Raw genomic sequence first — 25,071 nt, 5'->3', positions numbered from 1 at the left:
CACAGGAGGTGTTCAATAAATGTTCACTTTATTACGCAATAATGCCATACATTTGTAAGACAGCTAAAAAAAAAAAACTGGAATGCACAAACAGTTTATACACTGGGCTTGGGAATTTCATGAGTGGAGATAATGACAGTGTTTATACAGGACTCTGGTTTACGAAAAGCTTTCATATACATTCTGTCATTCAAGTCTCACATTAACCCAATGGAAGAAGCATTCGTTACCCTCCAGTAGGCAGAGGAAATAGAGACTAAGAAATTAAGTCATCTGCCCAAGGTCACATAGCTAGTGACAGACCAAAGACTCTGAACCTCGGATTTCCTCACTCATAGGCCACTGTTCTCTCCCATGACAATCTTCAGTTAATTAAAAAAAAAAAAAATGGCTGTAATCCCAGCACTTGGGAGGCCAAGGTGGACGGACTGCTTGAGCCCAGGAGTTCAAGACCACCTGGACAACATGGCAAAACCCTGTCTCTACAAAAAATACAAAAATTATCCAGGCATGGTGGCACACACCTAAAGTCCCGGCTACTCAGGAAGCTGAGGTGGAAGAATCACGAGCCCAGGAGGTTGAGGTTGCAGTGAGCTGAGAAGATACCACTGCATTCCAGCTTGGGTGACAGAGTGAGATCCTGTCACTCACACAAATAAGAAAATTATTGAAAACATATTTGCTAAGCAATGTCCTAATGTGCTGGGAAATAAAATGATGAACAAACCCTCAGCCCAGGAGGAGAAAACTTAGAATCCAAAAGGAGAAAAAAACACATTAAACAAGAAAATAATTGCAAGTGTGAAAGGACAGTACGGGGATCTACATTGAGACTCCCTTATTGGGAATCTCTCAAAGATAGAACTGGTGTTATACTGAATCCAAGGATTTTTCTTATTTACCTTATCTCAAACCATTTAAATTAAATATACAGGCATCCACTTTGGAAGGTGCTTTCAAATCACCTAGGGATCTTATTAAAATGCATTATAATCCAATGATTAGGACCCGAAATCCTGCATTTCAAACATACTCCTAGGTGGTGCCAAAGATCCACACTTTGAGAGTCTACAGCAGACTTCTCAAGGATTATGGTTATGTAGAGACACTGATCCTCTCAATCCTAAGAGTACTTTCTGCCACCAGAGGACCAAGAGCAGTTTTTCTTCTGCTACATAAAATGACAGTGGTATTTTTCTTCCCTAATGTTAAGTGATATCAAAAAAAGGCAAAGACATCACTAACAAGTATAGTTATCCCTAGACAACACCTTACAAATACATTCCCGCTTGAAAGAAAGCTAAAATCAATAAAGCTCACCAGGCGTGGTGGCTCATGCCTGTAATCCCAGCACTGTGGGAGCCTGAGGAGGGCAGATCACCAGAGGTCAGGCGTTCAAGAGCAGCCTGGCCAATATGGTGAAACCCCGTCTCTACTAAAAATACAAAAATTAGCCGGGCACGCACCTGTAAGTCTCTGCTACTCGGGAGGCTGAGGCAGGAGAATCACTTGAACCCAGGAGGTGGAGGTTGCAGTGAGCCCAGATTGCGCCATTGCACTCCAGCCTGAGTTACAGAGCAAGACTCCATCTCAAAAAAATAAAATAAAAATAAAATAAAATCAATAGAGCTCAACTAAAGCAAATTTTGGTTCCCAAATGTCTAGCTGTTTAAAATTGTAGTTTTTTCGTATAGTTTGGTTCTAACTATAATTAGAAATATAATTTTTTAAAAATGTTGGTTCTTCAACCCAAATGTCCATCAATGATAGACTGGATTAAGAAATTGTGGCACATATACACCATGGAATACTATGCAGCCATAAAAGAGGATGAGTTCATGTCCTTTGCAGGGACATGGATGAAGCTGGAAGACATCATTCTCAGCAAACTATCACAAGGACAGAAAACCAAACACCACATGTCCTCACTCATAGATGCATAGATGGGAAATGAACAATGAGATCACCTGGACACAGGGCCGGGAATATCACACACTGCGGCCTCCTGGGGGGTGGGGGACTGTGGGAGGGATAGCATTAGGAGAAATACCTAATGTAAATGATGAATTGATGGGTGCAGCAAACCAACACGGCACATGTATACCTATGTATCAAAACTGCACATTGTGCCCGTGTACCCTAGAACTTAAAGTATAATTTAAAAAAAAAATAGTTGGTTCTTGATGGCTTGCTATTTTCCAAATGAAACACTGATGAAGATTAAAGGGCTAAAGAGTCTAAGCCACTTTGGGACTTAAAGGGCTGAAGAGTCAAAGTCACTGCAGCAGACCTCAAAATATTGCTGTGAATTGGTCTGCTGTTCACTGACTCAAAAGTACAATTCCTAAGAGTTGAAAATAAGACAGCTGAATATTTGGCAGGTATGGAGAAGGGTTAGTGAGAATGCAACCAGGCATATGTGAGCAAAAACTATAACCACAGGGAGTTTTTAAACAAAGAGCTATTTCAGTAGTTAAATCTAACACTACAGAGCTCCAGCAAACAAATGGATTCTCTAAACAGCAGGAGGGTTATGCTGTTGCTCATCTGTTTGAAACATGATCCCAAACACCAGAAAAAGTTGCCTTAAAATACCTTTCCCCCATTGTTTCTACTAAATTACTCTTTATTTACAGAGTTATACATTTCCACTAAGTTATACTGTTACTTCTTTCTTTTTTTTTTTTTTTGAGTCTAATTTTTTTTTTTTTTTTGAGTCTCACTCTGTTGCCCAGGCTGGAGTGCAGTGGTGCAATCTCGGCTCACTGCAAGCTCTGTCTCCCAGGTTCACGCCATTCTCCTGCCTCAGCCTCCTGAGTAGGTGGGACTACAGGTGCCCACCACCAGGCCCAGCTAATTTTTTTGTATTTTTAGTAGAGACGGGGTTTCATCGAGTTAGCCAGGATGGTCTCTTTCTCCTGATCTTGTGATCCGCCCGCCTTGGCCTCCAAGAGTGCTGGGATTACACGCTTGAGCCACCGCACCCGGCCCTACTGTTACCTATTTCTACAAAAGAAGATTTACATAAAAAATATTCCTCCTAATGCCCAATACTATAATACCATAACTACTAAACTATTATCATCAAATTTCAATTTGAGAACAACAAAAAGACTTAGGCAGACAGATACAAGGGTAGCAATAAAAGAAAATTTGACTAGGCAAGGTCATGCCTATAATCCCAGCACTTTGGGAGTCTGAGGCGGGCAGTTCGCTTGAGCCCAGGAGTTGGAGACCAGCCTGGGAAACATGGCAAAACTTCGTCTCTACGCATGTGGCACCGGTGCCCACCTAAGGTCAGAAACATCAGAGACATCTGACACACTAAGACTGGACCCCATAGGAGGATGCTCTGGGGGATCCTGTGGACCTCAGCCTCCCCAAAGAGGATGCTCTTGCAGAGGTTCTGAGGTCTAGAGGTTCTGAGCCCTCCTCAGAATTCTCCCGCAGTTGTAACGCTGCTTGGCCCCAAAATTGTTTGGAATCTGGAGCTTACTGTTTAATGGGAAAATGGGATGGTGTTGCATGTATCCAGGCTTTTGTGCTGCGGTTCTAAGCAGGGGGCCTGATTAATGTGACATTCTCCTTTGGTACTGTTTGGCCCCGGGGCTCTTCAGAGTCTGGCGAGGTTTGGCCTTTAATAATCAAACTGCCATGGAGACTGCTTTACCCAAAATTTTGGTTCACAGCCTTCATTGGATTATCTATTGGGGCAAAGTAAAACTGGCAAGCTTGTATTGCTACCTCATGGCTAAGGTTCCAAGCAATTGGATCTTCGTTTGTGTGTGTGTATACATGTCTAGATGTATTTATTCATATGTACACTTATTGTTACATGTTGTGTCTACCAAAATTGGCTTATAAGTAAGAGTGCTCATAAATTAAGTCTAAGCAATTTTCAAGTTCACGTGACTTAAAAGTATAACTCTACTAAACAAATTAGCTTCAAAATTCTAGGTGGAATAAAAATAGAAATGCCTTCAGAATTGTCAGCATACATTTTGTCTGAATTTTATGTTTGTCTTTGCTAGATATTTTTAAATGTCAGTGTTAATTCGGGCCTGCCTCTCATTCTATTCAAAGTCTCACTGAGATAAATGCACATCTGATTGCTTCCTTTGGAAGGACTAATCAGAAACTCAAAAGAATGTAACCGTTTGTCCCCCACCTACCTATGATCTGAAAGCCCCCAAGCCTCCTCCCCACCTCGAATTGTCCTGCCTTTCCGGAACGAACCAATGTTCATTTTACATGTGTTGGTTGATGTCTCGGGTCTCCCTTGTTAAAAGGGAAAATTAAGTACGGCAAATGGGATAAATGTTTTAGGTAAACTTCTTGTGTAAATTAAAATCTTAAAGTTATTTTCGATGCTCATTTAATATCTGGGTCATCTTCAACTAAGAAATGGTTGTGATATGGGGAAATATGTTTCTAAAATTGTGGAATTGTTCTTATCTATAAATGCCCATATCTGATAGTTCAGGATTTCTTGCTTTTTAGGGTTTCACTAAAGTTTTAGGTTACTAAGGATAAGAATTTTAGTTAACACATAATTCTGTATACAAAATGTGCCAGAAAGGATTATGTTATTAGTGGAAGAAAGAATAATTTTGTCTAATTCAGAAGTCATCTAAAAGTCAGTTCAAATTACAGATTTAAAAGGTTATTTATGAAACAATGTAGTAAGGAGTCATTAAGTAGGGGAGAAAGATGTGGGAAAAGTTTAAATAATAAAATATTCTTTAAAACCCGATAGAGAATTGAAGACATAAGGCTAATTAACACTTTCATATTCAAAGCTCTTAGCCTTGATTAAAGTAAAATAAGAAGTATTGTAAAGAAACGCAGGCCAGGCACGGTGGCTCACGCCTGTAATCCCAGCACTTTGGGAGGCCAAGGTAGGTGAATCACGAGGTCAGGAGTTCGAGATCAACCTGGCCAACACGGTGAAACCCCATCTCTACTAAAAATACAAAAATTAGCCGGGCATAGCGGCACGTGCCTGTAATCCCAGCTACCGGGGAGCCTGAGGCAAGAGAACTGCTTGAACTGCAAGCTCACTCAGCTTGCAGTGAGCTGAGATCGCACCACTGCACTCCAGCCTGGGTAACAGAGCAATACTCCATCTCAGGAAACGAAAAGAAAAGAGAAGAGAAGAGAAGAAAAGAAAGAAAGAAATCCATCAGCAGTTTGGCAATTCTTTTTTTAACATAGTTAAGCATGAAGCTGGATTTACTGTGGAGCCAAATTTCACACACATGCCTGCATTGCTTCACATTATGTTTACTGTTTTGCATAGATAGTGCTGGCACTGGAGTACTTACTGGTCATGTGCCTAAAGTGGATTTCTTGACTGCATAGAGTGCATAATAGTACTGGTAAACTAAAGGATATTAAATTGTGTATCAGGAATAAAATATTCATTATGTGAGTTTTCTGGGGCCCTAGGTAACACTGTAGCCTCCAGGGTAAATTAAATAGGAAAATTTAGGGTTGGTTTCCTGTTTGTTTGTTTTTGCTTCTAGTTTTCATTCATTTGCTGTTTATTCTCCTCTGGCTTTGCTTGTGTATGCATATATATAAAAAACCATGATATTTTTTAGTTCCTAGTGGAAGGCTTTTACTTGGTTCCGTGAATGGTTATTTTGTTTCTGACGCATTTCTAGCAAGTCATCATTTGTTCCATTTATCTGGAATTCCTAAACTACCTTTATCAGTAGGGATTAATGGAGCATACCAGCTTTTCATCCTTAAGCTAACTTTTTGGATTTTAGGCCTCCTGATACTTTAACTGTGTTGAGTATATTCTTGTAAATAGAATTTGAATCATACTTCTCTTTCTCTGCCTAATTTCCCCCAAAAATCTGTAAACTATTTGTGAGTATTCTTAATTCATGGCAATGTGTTTGTCTACATACAGTCAAGCAGGGTCACTAGGATCGCTCAGAGAGAGAGAACCCAGAAAACTGGCATGCTGGCAAAAGGGTAAGAATTTCTTACCAGTCTATATCTGGCTTCTTTCTCTGTGCAAACTAGTTAAATATAAAGTAAAAGTCACTGTTTATCTCCTCTGTAAAGTTTTAAATTAATTGCTATAATAATAAGAAGCCGGGTGCAGTGGCTCATGCCTGTAATCCTAGTACTTTAGGAGGCCGAGGCAGGCAGATCACCTGAGGTCAGGAGTATGAGACCAGCCTGGCCAACATGGTAAAACCCCATCTCTACTAAAAATACAAAAATTAGCCGGGCATGGTGGGGCACGCCTGTAATCCCAGTTACTTGGGAGGCTGAGGCAGGAGATCGCATGAACCCAGGAGGCAGAGGTGCAGTGAGCGGAGAGTGAGACTGTCGAAGGAGAAGGAGAAGGAGAATGAGAAGGAGGAGGAGAAGGAGGAGAAGAAGAGGAAGAGGAGGAGGAGGAAGAGGAAGAGGAGCTTAAATCAAATATTTTGTCAGAAAAGTGAAAAGCATAATGTCTTTTATCTAGTTCATGTGACTTGAGTAATTTTTGGGAAATAAGGATAGTTTTAAAGATAATTGGTAAAATATGTCTTCAAAATGTAAATATGTGGTTACATATTATGTTATGTATAATTATGTATAACATAATATGTAATTAAATTATGTTCAAATATTTGCTTTAGGGTCATAAGCTGCTTCTTTCACTTTTGAAAATTGTTTAACTTGCCTGCTTTCCAGCTAGGTAAGGCCTGGGGACATGTGGAGTCATAACTATACATCAAACCTTATTGAACATAACTCACCAGGTTTTACATCAAAATTAAAATTTCTAAGAGTTGCCATTATAACATGCAATTAAGACTACTAGAAACAGTTTTACAGCTGGGTGCGGTGGCTCACGCCTGTAATCCCAACACTGTGGGAGGCCGAGGCGGGTTGATCACCTGAGGTCAGGAGTTCCAGACCAGCCTGGCCAACACGGGGAAACCCTGTCTCTACTAAAACTACAAAAATTAGCCTGGCATGGTGGTGCGCGCCTGTAGTCCTGGCTACCTGGGAGCCTGAGGGAGGAGAATCACTTGAACCCGGGAGGCAGAGGTTGCAGTGAGCCGAGATAGCGCCACTGCACTCCAGCCTGGGCAACAGAGCAAGACTCCATCTCAAAACAACAACAAAAAAAGAAACAGTCTTACATACAATGTGTGTAAGAACAGTAGAATGTGAGGTTTTTTTGGTAAAAGGTTATAAAAGGTTTTTACTTCTTTAAAATTTCTGAGTCATCATTCTGGCAAAATAAACAATTTACGGGAATCTGGAATTCCAAAATCAAACTTCAGTTTCAAAATTGTCTTTTTTTTTTTTTTTTTAAATTATTATTACACTTTAAGTTTTAGGGTACATGTGCACAATGTGCAGGTTTGTTACATATGTATACATGTGCCATGTTGGTGCACTGCACCCACTAACTCGTCATCTAGCATTAGGTATATCTCTTAATGCTATCCCTCCCCGCTCCCCCCACCCCACAACAGTCCCCAGAGTGTGATGTTCCCCTTCCTGTGTCCATGTGTTCTCATTGTTCAATTCCCACCTATGAGTGAGAATATGTGGTGTTTGGTTTTTTGTTCTTGCGATAGTTTACTGAGAATGATGATTTCCAATTTCATCCATGTCCCTACAAAGGACATGAACTCATCATTTTTTATGGCTGCATAGTATTCCATGGTGTATATGTGCCACATTTTCTTAATCCAGTCCATCGTTGGACATTTGGGTTGGTTCCAAGTCTTTGCTATTGTGAATAGTGCCGCAATAAACATACGTGTGCATGTGTCTTTATAGCAGCATGATTTACAGTCCTTTGGGTATAAAAACCCTAGAAGAAAACCTAGGCATTACCATTCAGGACACAGGCATGGGCAAGGACTTCATGTCTAAAACACCAAAAGCAATGGCAACAAAAGCCAAAATTGACAAATGGGATCTAATTAAACTAAAGAGCTTCTGCACAGCAAAAGAAACTACCATCAGAGTGAACAGGCAACCCACAAAATGGGAGAAAATTTTCACAACCTACTCATCTGACAAAGGGCTAATATCCAGAATCTACAATGAACTCAAACAAATTTACAAGGAAAAAACAAACAACCCCATCAACAAGTGGGCGAAGGACATGAACAGACACTTCTCAAAAGAAGACATTGATGCAGCCAAAAAACACATGAAAAAATGCTCATCATCACTGGCCATCAGAGAAATGCAAATCAAAACCACAATGAGATACCATCTCACACCACTTAGAATGGCAATCATTAAAAAGTCAGGAAACAACAGGTGCTGGAGAGGATGTGGAGAAATAGGAACACTTTTACACTGTTGGTGGGACTGTAAACTAGTTCAACCATTGTGGAAGTCAGTGTGGCGATTCCTCAGGGATCTAGAACTAGAAATACCATTTGACCCAGCCATCCCAAAATTGTCTTTTTAATGCCTGGCTTTGTGGATGGATCAGAGGGCCCCTGAAAACATCTAGAAAAAAGGTAAACAGGATTATCTGACATGTTTAGGTACATGGGATTGCCAAAATTATGTTCAATCTTCTTTAGGATATATTTTTGTGGATAATGTATGTTCCAAAATTGTATGGGATTTCTAAAATCCCAATGTCTAAGTTTGGTTATTAAGTTATTGTAAACCACAGAAATAACCAAATTTCCTTGTATAAAGCTACTAACCCAAGTAAAACCAAAAAAAATTAAATATCAAGAAAATACTTTGTCCAATTTGCATTTTAAACCAACTGATACTGAAACTGTTTAAGACAGTTTATCATCAATGCTTGATCCCACATTCCTGGGAAAATAATTAAAGCTTCAGATACATTTAGTGACCTGATGGGCCATTTAAACATTTTATAAAGGGATTTCATTAAATTGTTATTTTCAATGCATGTTTTCTGGTTGTATAAAAGCTTTCCCATGCAAGAGGGCTGATGCTAAAACAGTAGATTATTATACTACAGTGTATTTTTACCAGGTAAAGAAAGTTTTTTATGGTTTGGATCTTCTGAGAACATCAGAGAAAGACTGTCCTTCCCATCCACACTACAACAAAACTTCAGGACCTTGAACTTTGGGTTCATAATCTCACAACTGAGAGGGCTCTCTCCATACTTTTGGAACTGTACACCCATTTGAATCCTTGAGGTAAAGCTAACCAAGGAAATTTCTCCCAAGAAAAAGATGACGTCCTTGATGTGAACAGTTTTTCCCCAAGTTCAGAGATTAAAACTTCTACTATCATGAAACTCTTATCTTTGAATGTTTTTCCTGCTTATAATGGAAAAGGAGTCTGTTATGTGCACTAATGGGGTGTACTTTTATTTTTGAAGGAGTTTGCAGCCAGCCTTATACTTCCATAGATAAAAGATGAAGACCCAATGTAGGTAAGAAACCTTAATGGTACATACGTTGCCTCATAATCAGTCAAAAACAAAACACTGGTTCACTACTCTTAACCCATATCATGGGTTAAAGAGAACACTGCCAGGAGGCCTTCACTGTTCTAAAAGGGCATCATTTCTTAGGTCCTTTTTCCAAGGTTAAAAGTAAAAGAAGTAGTGTTAGAAATGTATCCCTCATAATACACTCTATAGCAAATTCTACTGTAAAAGCTACAGTTACACAACAGACTTTAAATTCTCCTGTGAAAGTTATAATGGAATTGGCTGAACAGAGAAGTATGTGAACAGCTGCTGCTACTTGTGGCCTATAGAGAAATACATCCAATGAAGATTATAGAAATTCAGTGGTAGGCCAGGCACAGTGGCTCATGCCTGTAATCCCAGCAGTTTGAGAGGTCAAGGTGGGTGGATTACCTCAGGTCAGGAGTTCGAGACCAGGCTGGCCAACATGGTGAAACCCCGTCTCTACTAGAAATACAAAAACTTAACTGGGCATGGTGGCACATGCCTGTAATCCCAGCTACTTGGGAGGCTGAGGGAGGAGAATTGCTTGAACCCGGGAGGCAGAGGCTGCAGTGAGCTAAGACCATGCCATTGCACTCTAGCCTGGGCAAGATAGCAAGACTCTGTCTCAAAAAAAAAAAGATATTCAGTGGCAGGGGATTAACAAAGAAATTGCTTAGGCATGTGAGTAAAATCTTTAGCTCATTCTTTGTTCTATTTGATTTTAGGAGGTTTGTTTTATGGGGACCTTGGGTAAGGAACTCTTGGTATTACCCTCCCAAATAGTCATAATAATAGTCTCTCTAGTGCACTGTATTCTCTCAAAGGTTTTAAATGCTTGCATGCAGCCATCTCTAGAATGTCATATGGTCTCTCTTCAACTGAAATGACAAGAGCTGAAAGAAATGTGTGACCATGAGGACACCGTAACCTATGAATGATGTGCTGAGACCAGAAACCCAAAATAATGGTAACTGAGAGTGATACTAAGGCCCTAAATTTTGGTCACACTCTCACCTAAATGAGAACCTGACCAAAAAGGGGGAATTTTTTAAACAAAATTCTGAGAGGCCATTGTTTTGGACTAATCTCATGCACTAGGCCCCAACAGACCAAACCAAACTAAAATGGAGTCGTTCGTGCTAAGGCTTTAAGGAAACACGTAGATCCTAGAATAGACCAGGTTTTGTTTTATCTCCTGCAAACTCTGTAACAAACATTCCTGACAGCATAGGTACCCACCCTCTGAAGCCCCCATTAAATATTTTAATCAAATTCATTTCCTCTCGCCTAGAGACCATCAAACTGAAGATGATCAGGCAACAAAGGTTCCAGCCAGTTCCAGGTGAAGACACCACCCCTGGCCATCAAGGAGCTACCCTGCCTCCACTAGACAGAGCAGGGAGACAGTTCCACGATCCCCAATAGGTAGGGACTATGCCTCAAGCCAGCATGAAACAAGCTACAGAAAAAAAAAAAAAAGACCAACGGTCCCCCTCTGCCTCCCATAAAGATTTCACGGGATAACATCTCTTGGGGGCAGATGAGGTAGGAAAATAGGGCCTGAAGGCACGGAACATAAGGCCGATTCACACTTCAGCTATGACAGGAAATATCCTCTCCATGGGGCATAGGCCAAGTAAATGACTATAACTTTACTTCATTCTCTCCATTTATATAGGGCATACCTGAAGTAACTAATGGAATCCTCTAGAAAGTATTTAACCTCCCTTACATAGGGCATACTCGAAGTAACTAATGGAATCCTCTATAAGGTATTTAAACTCCTCAAAATTCTGTAACGGGGCTCTTGAGCCCCTATGCTCGGGCCTGCTCCCACACTGTGGAGTGTACTTTCATTTTCAATAAATCCCATCATTCCTTCCTTGTTTTGTCTGTGCATTTTGTCCAATTCTTTGTTCAAGATGTCAAGAACCTGGACACCCACCACCGGTGACACTATTACCCAAATAATGTTTGTTTACCTTCAACTCCTGCTTTCAAGTTCTAACCACAGAATATCAAAATAGCACTAACACATACCATAACAAACCGATAGAAATTGGCTACAATTTAAATAATCATAAGTGGTTTATAAAAAATAACAGCTGCTAGCAATCATCATTGTTAAGATAATGATAATAACCGAAGTATCACTGTCGCACATAAGTCCAATTGATTGAGCTAAGTCTTCTACATTCAGTATCTCTAATCCTCCCAACATTTCTGAAGTATTGATCCTAAACATAGGATTCATAGGAAAAAAACACATTACTGTCACACATGTACCATACACAGCTGAATCTCAGACTGCTTTCATCCTTTATATGCTACAGGAGGGGCCCACACAGCCCCAAGGAGAGAAGGTGGGGCAGTAACGGCGACTGTACAACAGCTTGGGCCCAGGCCAGAGAGGGTGGCCAGACAGGGTCAAGAGAACAGCTGTAGTACAGGGACAGAGCAAACAACTACCTGAGAATGACAAAAGTCAGGTTTCTTACCGACAACAAAGAAAAACATAGGAAAGGAGAAGGCTAGAATGAACCCTGTGCCACTGACTTGCAACTGAAGGTAGTGATGTGAACTCATTTAATATACACAGATAGATATAGCTAAAAATATATAAATGGATATAAATGAATGTATTTTTTAGTACTGTCCAATGAGAGTGCCTGGGAGCAGCAACACATCTGTAATCAGCATACCTACACCTAGATTTTGGTTTCTAAATACTGTTCTCCAATGAGCAGAACCAACGTCCTCAGATAAATGTCTATCTCCTAGACTGGGGCAGAAAAAGTGTAAGATAAAAAAATATTTTGTTGTGCCAGGAAGTAAGGAAGTGCTCAAATGAGGATGGGAACAAGTCAAAGAGACAGAGAAGCCAACTCACTGAAGAACATGGGAATCCTTATATCCACACTGCCTTAGTCACTTTAGGCTGTTATAACAAAGTACCTCAGACTGCATAATTTATAAACAACAGAAATTTATTGCTCACAGTTAAAGAGGCTGTATAGTTCAAGATCAAGTCACCAGCAGATTTGATGTCTGGTGAAGCCCTCATAAATGGCGCCTCCTATGTGTCCTCACATGGTAGAAGGGCAAAGAGGCTAACATGTTCCCTCAGGCGTCTTTATCAGGGCACTAATACCATTATTGAGGGCTCTACCCTCAAGATCTCATCACCACCCAAAGGCTCTATCTTCTAATACCATCACCTTGGTGATCACTTTCAACATAGGAATTTTACAGGGATACAAACATGCAGATCACAGCACACATTGGTATTAAAAAAAAAAAAGAGTAAATTCCTCCTTACAGTAAAATTGCCAACTAATAAATTTAGAAGCAATGACAGAATTAGCACTTTGGCAATCATCATAGTAACAATTTAGACAAGAAATATCAATGAACACTAAAACTAGTGGGTGAAAACGGAACAAGGAATGGGAGAGCTACATACTACCAAAATATCTCCCTATAAAATATTAATAACAAAAAATAATAATAACCTTACAGTGGAGAATCCTGGCAAACACATTAATCAAAGGATCAAAGTTAACACCACCAATAATGGACAAATAGACACTATATGCATCTGATAAGATGCAGTAAGAAAAATGCACATCACCCGGGCACGGTGGCGCACACCTATAATCCCAGCACTTCGGGAGGCCAAGGCAGGAGGATTGCTCGAGCCCAGGATTTTCAGACCAGCCCTGGCAACGTGGGCTGTCTCTACAAAAAATTTAAAAATTAGCAGGGTGTGGCGACACATGCCTGTGGTCCCTGCTACTTGGGAGGCTGAGGTTGGAGGATTGCTTGAGCCTGGGAGGTAGAGGCTACAGTGAGCCACAGTCACACCACAGCATTCCAGCCTGGGCAACAGAGTGAGACTATCCCAAAAAATACATAGATAGATAGATAGATAGATAGATAGATAGATAGATAGATAGATAGATAGATACATACATACATACATACATACATACATACATACATACCCATACAAACGTACATAAGAAAAGAAAAACATACATGGCTTCTGTGATATTCCTGCCTCAAATGCGTTAACTCAAATGCACAAGGAAACATCAGAGAAACCCAAAGCGAGGAATGTTCTACAAAATGGCCTGTAATCCTCAAAAATGTAAAGGTCATAAAAGTCAAGGAAAGACTGACAAACTATTTCAGTTTGAAAAACACAGGCTGGGCCCGGTGGCTCACACCTGTAATCCCAGCACTTTGGGAGGCCAAGGCCGGGCAAATTGCCCAGAAGTTCAAGATCTGCCTGGGCAATATGGTGAAACCCTATCTCCACAAAAAAATGATTAGCCGGGTGTGGTGGAACATGCTTGTAGTCCCAGCTACTCAGGAGGCTGAGATGGGAGAATCCCTTGAGCCCAGGAAGTCGAGGCTGCAGTGAGTCGAGATCGGGCCACTGCACTCCAGCCTCGGCAACAGAGCAAGACTCTGTGAGAAGAAAAGAAAAAAGAAAAACACTACAGACATATAAGTGGATGCAATACATGATTCATGACTGGATCCTTTTGCCGAAGATGACATTGTTAAAGCAACAGATGAAACTCAATGGGGTTTCTGGATAAGGAATATGTGGAAGTTCTTTGCACTGTTCTTTGCAACTTTCCTGGAAGTTGAAAAATGTTTCAAAATTAAATTTAAGGCCGGGCGTGGTGGCTCACACCTGTAATCTCAGCACTTTAGGAGGCTGAGGCCAGTGGATCACCTGAAGACAAAGCTGAGACCAGCCTGGTCAACATGGTGAAACCCCATCTCTACTAAAAATATAAAAATTAGCCGGGTGTGGTGGCGGGCACCTGTAATCCCAGCTACTTGGGAGGCTGAAGCAGGTGAATTACTTGAACCCAGGAGGCAGAGAATGCAGTGAGCCGAGATCGCACCACTGCACTCCAGCCTGGGAGACAGAGTGAGACTCCATCTCAAAAAAAAAAAAAAATTTAAATTTAAAAATCACTTCTGTAAAAGAATGTTACTTCACAGCTACACTTTTACTTAATTAAATGTGTTGTAAAAGATGGACCTAAGGCTGGGCACGGTGGCTCACGCCTGTAATCCCAGCACTTTGGGAGGCTGAGGTAGGTAGATCACTTGAGACCAGGAGTTCAAGATCAGCCTGGACTACGTGGTGAAACCCTGTCTCTACTAAAAATACAAAACTTAGCTCAGCATGGTGGTAGGCGCCTGTATACAGTCCCAGCTACTCGGGAGGTTGAGGCTGGAGAATCACTTGAACCCAGGAGGTGGAGGTTGCAGTGAGTCAAGATAGTGCCTTTGCACTCCAGCCTGGGAGACAGAATGAGACCCTGTCTCAAAAAAAAAAAAAAAAGATGGCCTTAAGTTGGTTAACATAAAACAAAAATGGAAACGTAGGAAGAAAAGGAGAGTTAAAGTTCTCTACAGGACTCAGTTTGACATTCCTAACAGGTAGAACTGTTTCATATTTTTCAAGTAACATATAGCTATTTTGCCTCAATATCTCTTAATCAAATACACAGTTTAGGGAAGTGCTACATGTATTAGACATGTGCTTTCATATATCAGAAACTCCGAAAGTACAAAAACTGCAACTACACTTAGAGAAAGAAATCAATAATGGTAAAAGTAACCAAATGGCAATTATTTTGCACTCTAGTATGTGAAGGAAAAAAAAGCTATCTCCAAACATGATAAAAGTAAACTAAAGCCAGTCAGTACTGCAACTCCCAAAACTACAGTTCTTTCTGAAAAGATGACCATATTTACTTCCACTCCCCACATTCCCTCAAAAATACAACATATTAAAAAGGATAACATACATTATATATAAGGATATAATATATGACATATATGTAAGATGTTATCCTTTTTAATGTTATATTAAATTCTATATATTTAATAACAAAAAGAAAAAAATAAAATAACCTTACAGTGGAGAATATATTATAAGGATATAATATCTGATATCCTTTTTTGTTGTCAGATAAAAAACTGTAAGATAATACTTGGTCATCAGCCATTCAAAATGATGTTGCAGAAATCTATTCTCTGGCAAAAAAAAATTTACAAGTAAAAAACCTGGTCTATGCACAGTGGAAATCCATTTGTATATTTTTAAATACATACAAACAAAAATGCAATAAAAAAGATTCAGAAGAAGTTAGCAGGGCGCGGTGGCTCATGCCTGTAATCCCAGCACTTTGGGAGGCCAAGGTGGGCGGATCACAAGCTCAGGAGTTCCAGAACAGCCTGGCCAATATGGTGAAACCCCATCCATACTAAAAGTACAAAAATGAGCCAGGCGTGGTGGCGGGCACCTGTAGTCCCAGCTATTCTGGTGGCTGAGGCAGGATAATCGCTGAATCCAGGAGGCGGAGGTTGCAGTGAGCTGAGATCATGCCACTGCACTCCAACCTGGGTGACAGAGCAAGGCTCTGTCTCAAAAAAAAAAAAAAAAAAAAGATTCAGAACTTTATCCCTAAATACAAACAACAGTTGTCTCTGAAGGTGTGATTATGAGTGATTTTTATTTTCTTCCTTTTCCTAACATTATTTTGTGATTTCTCCAACATGTATATTATTTTTACACTATAGATAAAGGTTAAAAATATTTAAATATTATACGAATTTAAAAGTTACTATTTCGTCTTCTACTAGTGTATTCTTGGTGAATCTTAGAAAAGAGTCCCAGCAGCATGAGACAATAATGCCTGGTAACATAAGACTTCCCTTAATAACAAGGCCCACTTGAATATCACCTTTAAGAAAAAAAAATATATATAGACATATATATACACACATATATACATATATATGTGTATATATGTATATACACGCATGTGTATGTGTGTATATATATCTATATATAGATATAATTTTGTTAATTATAGATGATAGTATAAGGCAGGATCAGCTGGGCGCAATGGCTAGCACCTCTAATCCCAGCGCTTTGGGAGGCCGAGGCAGGCAGATTGCTTGAGGCCAGGAGTTCGAGACCAGCCTGGCCAACACGGCAAAACCCCATCTCTACTAAAAATACAAAAATTAGCTGGGCATGGTGGCACACGCCTGTAGTCCCAGCTACTCAGCAGGCTGAGGCAGGACAGTCACTTGAACCTCGGAGGCAGAGTTTGCAGTGAGCCAAGATAGCGCCACTACACTGCAGTCTGCGTGACAGAGTGAGACTTTGTCTCCCAAAAAAAAAAAAAAAAAGGCTGGGCGTCGTGGCTCATACCTGTAATCCCAGCACTTTGGGAGGCCGAGGTGGGCGGAGCACCTGAGGTCAGGAGTTTGAGACCAGCCTGGCCAACATGGTGAAAATCCCATCTCTACTAAATATATAAAAATTAGCCAGGCATGGTGGAGGGCACCTGTAATGGTGAAGGGCACCTGTAATCCCAGCTACTCAGGAGGCTGAGGCAGGGAGAATTGCTTGAACCCATGAGGTGGAGGTTGCAGTGAACCAACATTGAGCCACTGCACTCCAGCCTGGGTGGCAGAGCGAGACTCCGTCTCAAAAAAAAAAAAAGAAGTATAAGACAGGATCTCTGGACCTAGACTTCCAGGACTCAAATTCCAGCTACACTATTTACTGGCCACATGATTTTGATAAAATTATGTAACCCCTCTGTGCTAGTTTCCTTATGTATAAAATAGGATTCCTGCTAATTACTGAACTATTTAAAACACTTTGTCCCTGGCACATAGTAAACACTCATTGAACTATTATTGTTATTTTTTTTTATGTTTTTTTAGAGGCAGGGTCTTGCTCAGTTGCCCAGGCTAGAGTGTATTGGCACAAGCATAGCTCACTATAACTCAAATTGGCTCAAGCCATCCTTCTGCCTCAGCCTCCCAACGTGCTGGGATTACAGGATGAGCTACCACACCCGGCCTATTTGATTATTCTTATAAATTATTAACTTTTTTTAAAGGTGAGGCTGCTGAAGCATTGAAATCAGTTAAATCATTTGCCTGAAAACAAAATGCTGGCTTTGGGGGCTTGGGGGGAAGTGAGGGACAGAGAGAGAGAGGGAGACAGAGACAGACACATATAAACATAGCACTATCATGAGTCTAGAGAGAAACAGAGACAGACACATATAAACATAGCACCATCAAGAGTCTAGAGAGAAACAGAGACAGACACATAAAAACATTGCACTATCATGAGTCTCTTTTCCTAAATTGCTAATTTTTCTTTTGAGATGGAGTCTCACTCTGTCGCCCAGACTAGAGTGCAATGGCACAATCTTGGCTCACTGCAACCTCCGCCTCTCAGGTTCAAACGATTTTCTTGCCTCAGCCTCCCGAGTAGCTGGGATTACAGGCGCCCGCCACTACGCCCAGCTATTTTTTGTATTTTTAGTAGAGACGGGGTTTCACCATGTTGCCCAGGCTGGTCTTGAACTCCTGACCTCATGATCCACCCACCTCAGCCTCCCAAAGTGCTGCTAAATTGCTAATCTTTTTTTTTTTAAGATGAAGTCTCACTGTGTTGCCCAAGCTGGAGTGCAGCGGCATGATCTCGGCTCACTGCAACCTCCACCTCACGGGTTCAAGCAATTCCACTGCCTCAGCCTCCCGAGTAGCTGGGACTACAGGCACGCGCCACCATGTCTGGCTAATTTTTTTGTATTTTTAGTAAAGACAGGGTTTCACCATGTTGGCCAGGCTGGTCTCAAACTCCTGACCTCGTGATCCACCCGCCTCAGCCTCCCAAACTACTGGGATTACAGGCATGAGCCACCATGCCCGGCCTAAATTGCTAATCTTAAGAATGACAAATGGAAGGTATGTAGCACAGTGCTCAGTAAGTATTTCCTTCCTTTCTTCCTTCTTTTCCCAATCCATCTGTTTCTTCCTATACAGAAATAGACCTAGCTCAGCTTTCATTGTTGACATAAAAAAAAAAAAAAAAAAGAGGGCCAGGCACAGTGGCTCATGCCTGTAATCCCAGCACTTTGGGAGGCCGACGCGGGCGGATCACGAGGTCAGGAGATTGAAACCATCCTGACTAACACGGTGAAACCCTGTCTCTACTAAAAATACAAAAAAAAAGTAGCCGGGCGTGGTGGTGGGTGCCTGTAGTCCCAGCTACTCGAGAGGCTGAGGCAGGAGAATGGCGTGAACCCGGGAGGTGGAGGTTGCAGTGAGCCGAGATCACGCCACTGGACTCCAGCCTGGGCGAAAAAGCGAGACTCCATCTCAAAAAAAAAAAAAAAGAAAGAACGAAGAAATAGCCTTGGTTTAGTCATTCACATTCCCAAACCACCTTTCCTACAGACTTTCATTTATAAGTTAACTGTAGCCAGGCGTGGTAGCATGCACCTATAATCCCAGCTACTCTGGAGGTTGAGGTGGGAGGATTGCTTGAGCCTAGAAGTTTGAGGCCAGCCCGGGCAACACAGGAACACCCAGTCTCTTTTTAAATTATTTTTTAAGACAGAGTCTCACTCTGTCACCCAGGCTGGAGTGCAGTGGTGCAATCTTGGCTCACTGCAATTTCTGCCTCCTGGGTTCAAGCAATCCACCCACTTCAGCCTCCTAAGCAGCTGAGCGCCACCACACCTGGCTAATGCTTTTTGGTAGAGATGGGGGTTCTGCCATGTTACCCAGGCTATTCTCAAACTCCTGGGCTCAAGGTTCCACCCCCTCAGTCTCCCAAAGTGCTGGGGTTATAGGCGTGAGCCACCGTCCTCGCTGACCCTGTCTCTTAACAAGAAAAAGTTAAATTAAATGTACTTGTTTTAACTCCATTCCAAATAAGTAGCCTTACATTAGGAAATTACACTTTGGTCTTTTCCAAGTCAAATTTTTTTTTTTTTTTCAGAATTCCATTAGTCAAAAGAGACCCATAACTTAAAAATGCTAGAAACTTAGAGAACATGAAATATACTTTTTGAATGATTACTTAGAACTCACTTTTATCCTCAATTTCCCTGCCTTTTATATGCACAAAATGTCAGGAAAGAAAAACCCCCACGTCAGGAGACCTGAGTTCCAACTGTCCCCAGGCCAATAATTGGCCACCAACCTGAAGTTGGTGATTTTGCCCCTTTAGCAAAAAGAAGTAAGTAGGCCATGTTACTAATAGACCCCTGCTAGCTCCAAAATTCTACGGCCTCTTGCACAAACGTGGAAGTGAACAATTCACAGGCAATTTCTTGACTCAAAGATGTTTCCTCTGACTGTACTCTCCCATTTCCCCTTGTCTTCTTAGAGAGCTCTTGTTCACCTTCCATTAATTATCACCCACTTCTTTCATGAAACTTTCCTAAAGCCTAAGTAGAACAAATTGCTACACATACTTTGGGCCCCCATGATTGTATTGCATCTATCATAGATGACGATATACCATCCACCATCTCTGGAATCTCTTATCTTCCTCTACGCCTGGCACACAGCAGGTGCTAAGGATGTGTTTAAAAGATTTGAGTCCACAAAATTAAATGAGGTCCCTGTGAAGTTTCCGTATCTATCATGAGAGTTTAGCTTAATCTGAAGATACACAGAGGCCAACTTGCGGCACAACCAAAGCTCTGTCCCAGCCAAACCCATATATGCAGTGCAAATTTATCCTGAGCATTTATACAAAAGCTACACAAAGGTATCATTCCTGCAGATGATCTGGGAACCCACTCTGGGGATTATCCTAATCTGTCTCAACTCCCTATCCAAAAATCTCTATACCCTGCTCTCCTTTGTTCCATGGCACTTACAACCTTCCGCCATACTACATGATTTATTGATGTTCAGTATTTACGGACACTTACCAGAACATAAGCCCCACCGATGCAGGGATTTTTTTCTCTCTTGTCACAAATGGTGCCCAACATCTACATCAGTGCCAGGCACAGTGATTTTTTTTCTTTTTTTGAGACGGTCTCACTCTGTCGTCCAGGCTGGAGTGCAGTGGCACAATCTTGGCCCACTGCAACCTCTGTCTCCCGGATTCAAGTGATTCTCCTACTCAGTCTCCCATGTAACTGGGATTATAGGCATCCGCCACCACGCCCAGCTAATTTTTTTATTTTTAGTAGACATGGGGTTTCATTTCTTGATCAGGCTGGTCTCAAATTCCTGACCTCAAGTGATCCACCCACCTCGGCCTCCCAAAGTGCTGGGATTACAGGCCTGAGCCATTACGCCCCGCGACCGGCCTTTTTTTTTTTTTAAGACAGAGTCTCACTCTCTATCAGCCAGGCTGGAGTGCAGTGGCGTGATTACGTCTCACCACAGCCTTGACGTCTTCAATTCCCTCAGGCTCAGATGACCCTTCCACCTCAGCCCCCAGAGTAGCTGGGACTACAGGCTCACACCACCACACCTGGCTAATTTTTGTATTTTTGGGGGTAGAAAGAGAGTTTCGCCATGTTGTCCAGGTTGGTGTGGAACTCTAGGGTCAAGTGATCCGCTCACCCCAGCCTCCCAAAGTGTTGGAATTACAAGCAGGAGCCACTGTGCCCGGCCCACAGTGCATCTTTTAAAAATCAGTAGTAATTCTTTCCTTTTATCTTAGAGCCCTCAAGAGTCATGAGTCACCACCTTTGCAGCCCCATCTTGCATTGCCCTTATTTCCTCTGCTCCATCCACTGATCGTAGGCTTCCCAGTAAGCTTCCAGGAACGGGAGGAAAATATTTGTATTTAACTCCTAAGCTGTAACGCTTTCCTTCTCTGCTCATCTGTTGGTACAGAAATAGTATTCAGATAGCCAGGTGTAACGGCTCACACCTGTAACCTCAGCATCTTGGAAGGCAAAGATGAGTGGATTGTTTGAGCCCAGGAGACCAGCCTGGGCAACATGGCAAAACCCTGACTCTACCGAAAAAAAAAAAAAAAATTAGCTAGGCATAGTAGAGCATACCTGTAGTACCAGCTACTTGTAGCGGGGAGGGGGTTTGGGATGAAAGGATCACCTGAGCCTGGGAAGTCAAAGCTACAGTTAGCTGTGGTCATGCCACTGCACTCCATCCTGGTCGACAGAGTGAGATCCTGTCTCCAAAAAAAAAAAAAAGAAACAGTATTCAAACAGTTATACCAAATAACAAATAGAAGAAATAACCAAAGCTTTGTTCTTTCACTTCCAATAATAATCATTTCCATGTGGTGTTCACTTTGGATTTTTAATTGACAGTAGACAAAGACCAAAACTGAAAGTGTTGAATTAACTTTTCTGATTGTCAAGCACATGGGCTAAATATGTTGAGAATATATCAACTGCTAGATAGATATAACCTAACTGAAAAATTGTGCCCCAAATAGTGCAAATGCTCTAAAGTTCTATATACATTAGTTACAGCAAGATTTCTTTTGTAGTTACTAACCTTCAGGAGAAATGAACTAATCCACCACAATTCTGAATCTATTAAATACTGAGCCATGTAAAAATAGGACACTACTGTATTTGTATTCAAAAAATAGCATCAGAAACTTCTCCATCCCCTAGTTTCAGCCAAATATGGCTCTTCCCTGCTTTAACCTTTTTTTTTTTTTTTTTTTTTTTGAGGCAGAGTCTCACACTGTCACCCAGGCTGGAGTGCAGTGGTGCGATCTCATCTCACTTCAACCTCTACCTCCCGGGTTCAAGTGATACTCCCGTCTCAGCCTCCCAAGTAGCTGGGACTACAGGTGCGTGCCACCTCGCCCAGCTAATTTTTGTATTTTTAGTAGAGACGGGGTTTCACCATATTGGCCAGGCTGATCTCGAACTCCTGACCTGGTGATCTGCCTGTCTTGGCCTCCCAAAGTGCTGGGATTACAGGCGTGAGCCACCGCGACCGGCCTTGCTTTAACCAATTTAGCTTACTAGACACAAGCCCATCAGCAGTAGTCGTGGATATCATCTACAGTGCTATTTTGAATACAGCTTCTAAATTCTTGAAAACAATCAAACATTAGCAATGTAAAATTAAGCCCAAGATGAGAAGCTTCAAGCTGAGATACTTGAATATGGTGATTAGAACTAAAACAAGAAACTGCCCAGGTGCGGTGGGCTCACGTCTGTAATCCCAGCACTTTGGGAGATCAAGGCAGGCAGATCACTTGAAATCAGGAGTTCGAGACCAGCCTGGCCAACATGGTGAAACCCCCATCTCTATTAAAAATACAAAAATTAGCCAGGCATGGTGGCGCGGGCCTGTAGTCCCAGCTACTCAGGAGGCTGAGGCAGGAGAATCGCTTGAACCCGGGAGGCAGAGGTTGCAGTGAGTCGAGATCACGCCACTACACACTCCAGCCTGGTGACAGAGCGGAGACTCCGTCTCAAAAAAAAAAAAAAAAAAAGAAGAAGAAGAACTAAAATAAGAAACAAGGACTTTTTTATAAAATCACCCAGTCCTGTCATCTAGCCCTATGCCAATCTGACAAACTCAGAATCAACTTCTAGGAGGAGCCTAAGAAATCCCTTTCAGTTTAAAGGTTTTAGCCAAGTTGACACAAGCCAGGTCCCCTATGCATATTGGAAATAGCAAGTCTGCCCCTAGGTCAGCCTTGTTCAGTTTTGCTTAAACACCCTAAAAAAAAAAAATTCTAGATGTGAGCATGTGAAAATAACAGTGAATTAAATTCTCAGTATTCAGACGTCAATGTAATGACTAAAAATTATTAGGCAAGGAAAGAAGAGAAACTTTAAGAAAATATTCTTTAAATGCTAATTTCTCCACAACAGTTAAACAGTATATGGGTGAGTTTCAACTTCTAAGTTTTTTATTAGTTTTCTAAACACAGACTAAACATGGAATGAGTGCATGCATCACAACGAAGCCTTCAAAGGAGTTATTCCTCAGGGTGTAACCCCTGTTTTCAGAGGACCTGAGGCTTATCTACTGCCTCCATATCCACATCTGGCCATCCCATCCTTCTGCCCTTCCCTCTCCACGTTCCCCCCCACTCGTCTGGAACAAACGATAAGTAAGTGAAATAATGACCAGCACTAAACATGACGCCAAAGTTGGCATTTACAAATGATTTTCAAAACAACTCCCCAGTGGACCTAATCAACCTAGGCAGGGCACACTATCCAAAACCTATTTGCTGGTTGTCTAAAAAGATAAAACTCGTCCTCTTCAGGGAAGTCCTCTGGGAGGAAGGGCGCCTCTAGGAAGCAAGGGGGCGGCTCCAGACCCCTTTCTCGGGGACCCCAGTCTGTGTCCAAGGGATCCCGACCCGCAAGTAGCCTTGTTTCAGTGTTACATCTACAGAACTTGTCATCCCAACTTCCCAGCCCTAAGACGAGAGAGGAAGTTAAAAGGGTCCTGGGATGACAGGGGAAAGTACGACAGTCTTATCTTCTGTGCTTAGGACCCAGAAAAGAGCAATGGGCAGCCGCGACGGAGCCATTCAACCGAGCACCGCTTGGATACGGATTGTGCAGGAGAGTGGGAGATACCCACGAGAAGCGCGCAAACAAGCCCGGGAATGCAAGCGAAGGCAGAGACGGGGGTGATGAAGGAATCCAGGCGCTGGCCCCGGGGTGTGCCGGGGGGAAAGAACCTCCTCAGGGCTGCAGGAGCCCACGAGCACTCGAAGCCCTATGGGGAGGCAGCGGTTAGGTAGTCCGAGCGCTCCGCGCAGTCCCGGGGCCCCGCTTGGTGGTGACGCCGGGCCCCGGGAGCGCTGGGCCAGGAGGGTCGGGACGAGGGCGGGCGACGGGCGACTGGCGGCGGGCGGGGGCCCAGGTCCACCCGAACAAAGCCGGCGCGTGCGGGGCCTGGCTACTCACAACAAGAAGCTCATGTTGGCCGCGGGGCAGGCTGCAGGCTGGGCGGTCGCGAGGCCTCGGAGCGGCGTGGGCCAGCAAAGAAGAGGAAAGGCGAATGGAACAGGAGACAGGGAGGCGGAGGAGGAGGTGCCGAGAGCCGGCGGCTCGGTGGCCGCAACTAGTTCGGCTCAGCTAGTTCCAATGGCAGGCGGAGGCGGCGGAAGTGGGTAGCGCTTGTCTTGAATCACTCCAGAGGAGGGGAAGGAAAGGGAGGCGGGGCAGGCTCTCCGCGAGCCCCTCCCCAGCTCCCCGCCGCCCCCACCTCACGAGCTCTCGCGATAGCGGTGCAAGCCCACCCCGCCCCTCCGGCTGCTGCATGGGGTCTCTCACCTTCTGGTCTCCTCTGCTGCTAGGGACCATGCCCAGCGTGTGCGCCGGGGCTGCCCTGCCCCCCTGTCCACCCGGTTAGGAGTCATGGCAGAGCTCTCGGAGCCGCTCAGCTGGGCTCCAGAGGTCAGGAAGGAAGTGGGCTTCAGCTCGGGGATGTCAAGGTCCCGCAGTGAGGGATGGGATTACCACCGGAGTTAGGCCTACAGTGAGTGTCCGGCCAAGGGCGGTGAAAGGTGATGGCATCTCTCAGTTCACCACGGAACCCAGCATGATAGGGTGGTCATCGGTGTAACCACTTAGGGGGCCAAAGCTTGTAAGCATTCTAATGCACAGAACATCCTAGAAGCTAGAAGCTATTCAGACCCACTTACAAAGGGACTTTTATTCTCACAGGGTTATGGGGCCCAGGGCAAGCCTTTATATTCTGTTTAAGAATCCTTCACATACCTTGAATATGTCACCACAGCATTACCAATTTAGGAGGGAAATACGGGTACCGAAGAGATGTCCGTCTTCTTTACTCACAACACC

The 25,071-nt window shown here is 42.7% G+C and overlaps 1 protein-coding gene across 2 annotated transcripts in view; it reads right to left on the bottom strand.

The window, feature by feature from the left end:
- The window catches only part of MOB1B (MOB kinase activator 1B), an 85,765-nt gene extending 61,354 nt beyond the window's left edge, over nt 1–24,411 (bottom strand). Inside the window, exon 1 of one of the 2 annotated variants that reach the window (XM_004038790.5) lies at nt 24,172–24,411. In XM_004038790.5, coding sequence (XP_004038838.1) covers nt 24,172–24,185 — 14 coding nt within the window. In that variant the 5' untranslated portion in view covers nt 24,186–24,411. The remainder of the gene's footprint in view (nt 1–24,171) is intronic. The other variant, XM_055384486.2, reaches the window with a different exon arrangement.
- Nucleotides 24,412–25,071: the final 660 nt, after the last annotated feature.

Source organism: Gorilla gorilla, chromosome 3 (assembly GCF_029281585.2).
Source record: "Gorilla gorilla gorilla isolate KB3781 chromosome 3, NHGRI_mGorGor1-v2.1_pri, whole genome shotgun sequence".
NCBI lineage: Eukaryota > Metazoa > Chordata > Mammalia > Primates > Hominidae > Gorilla > Gorilla gorilla.
This window is presented reverse-complemented; position numbering and strand designations above follow the sequence as displayed.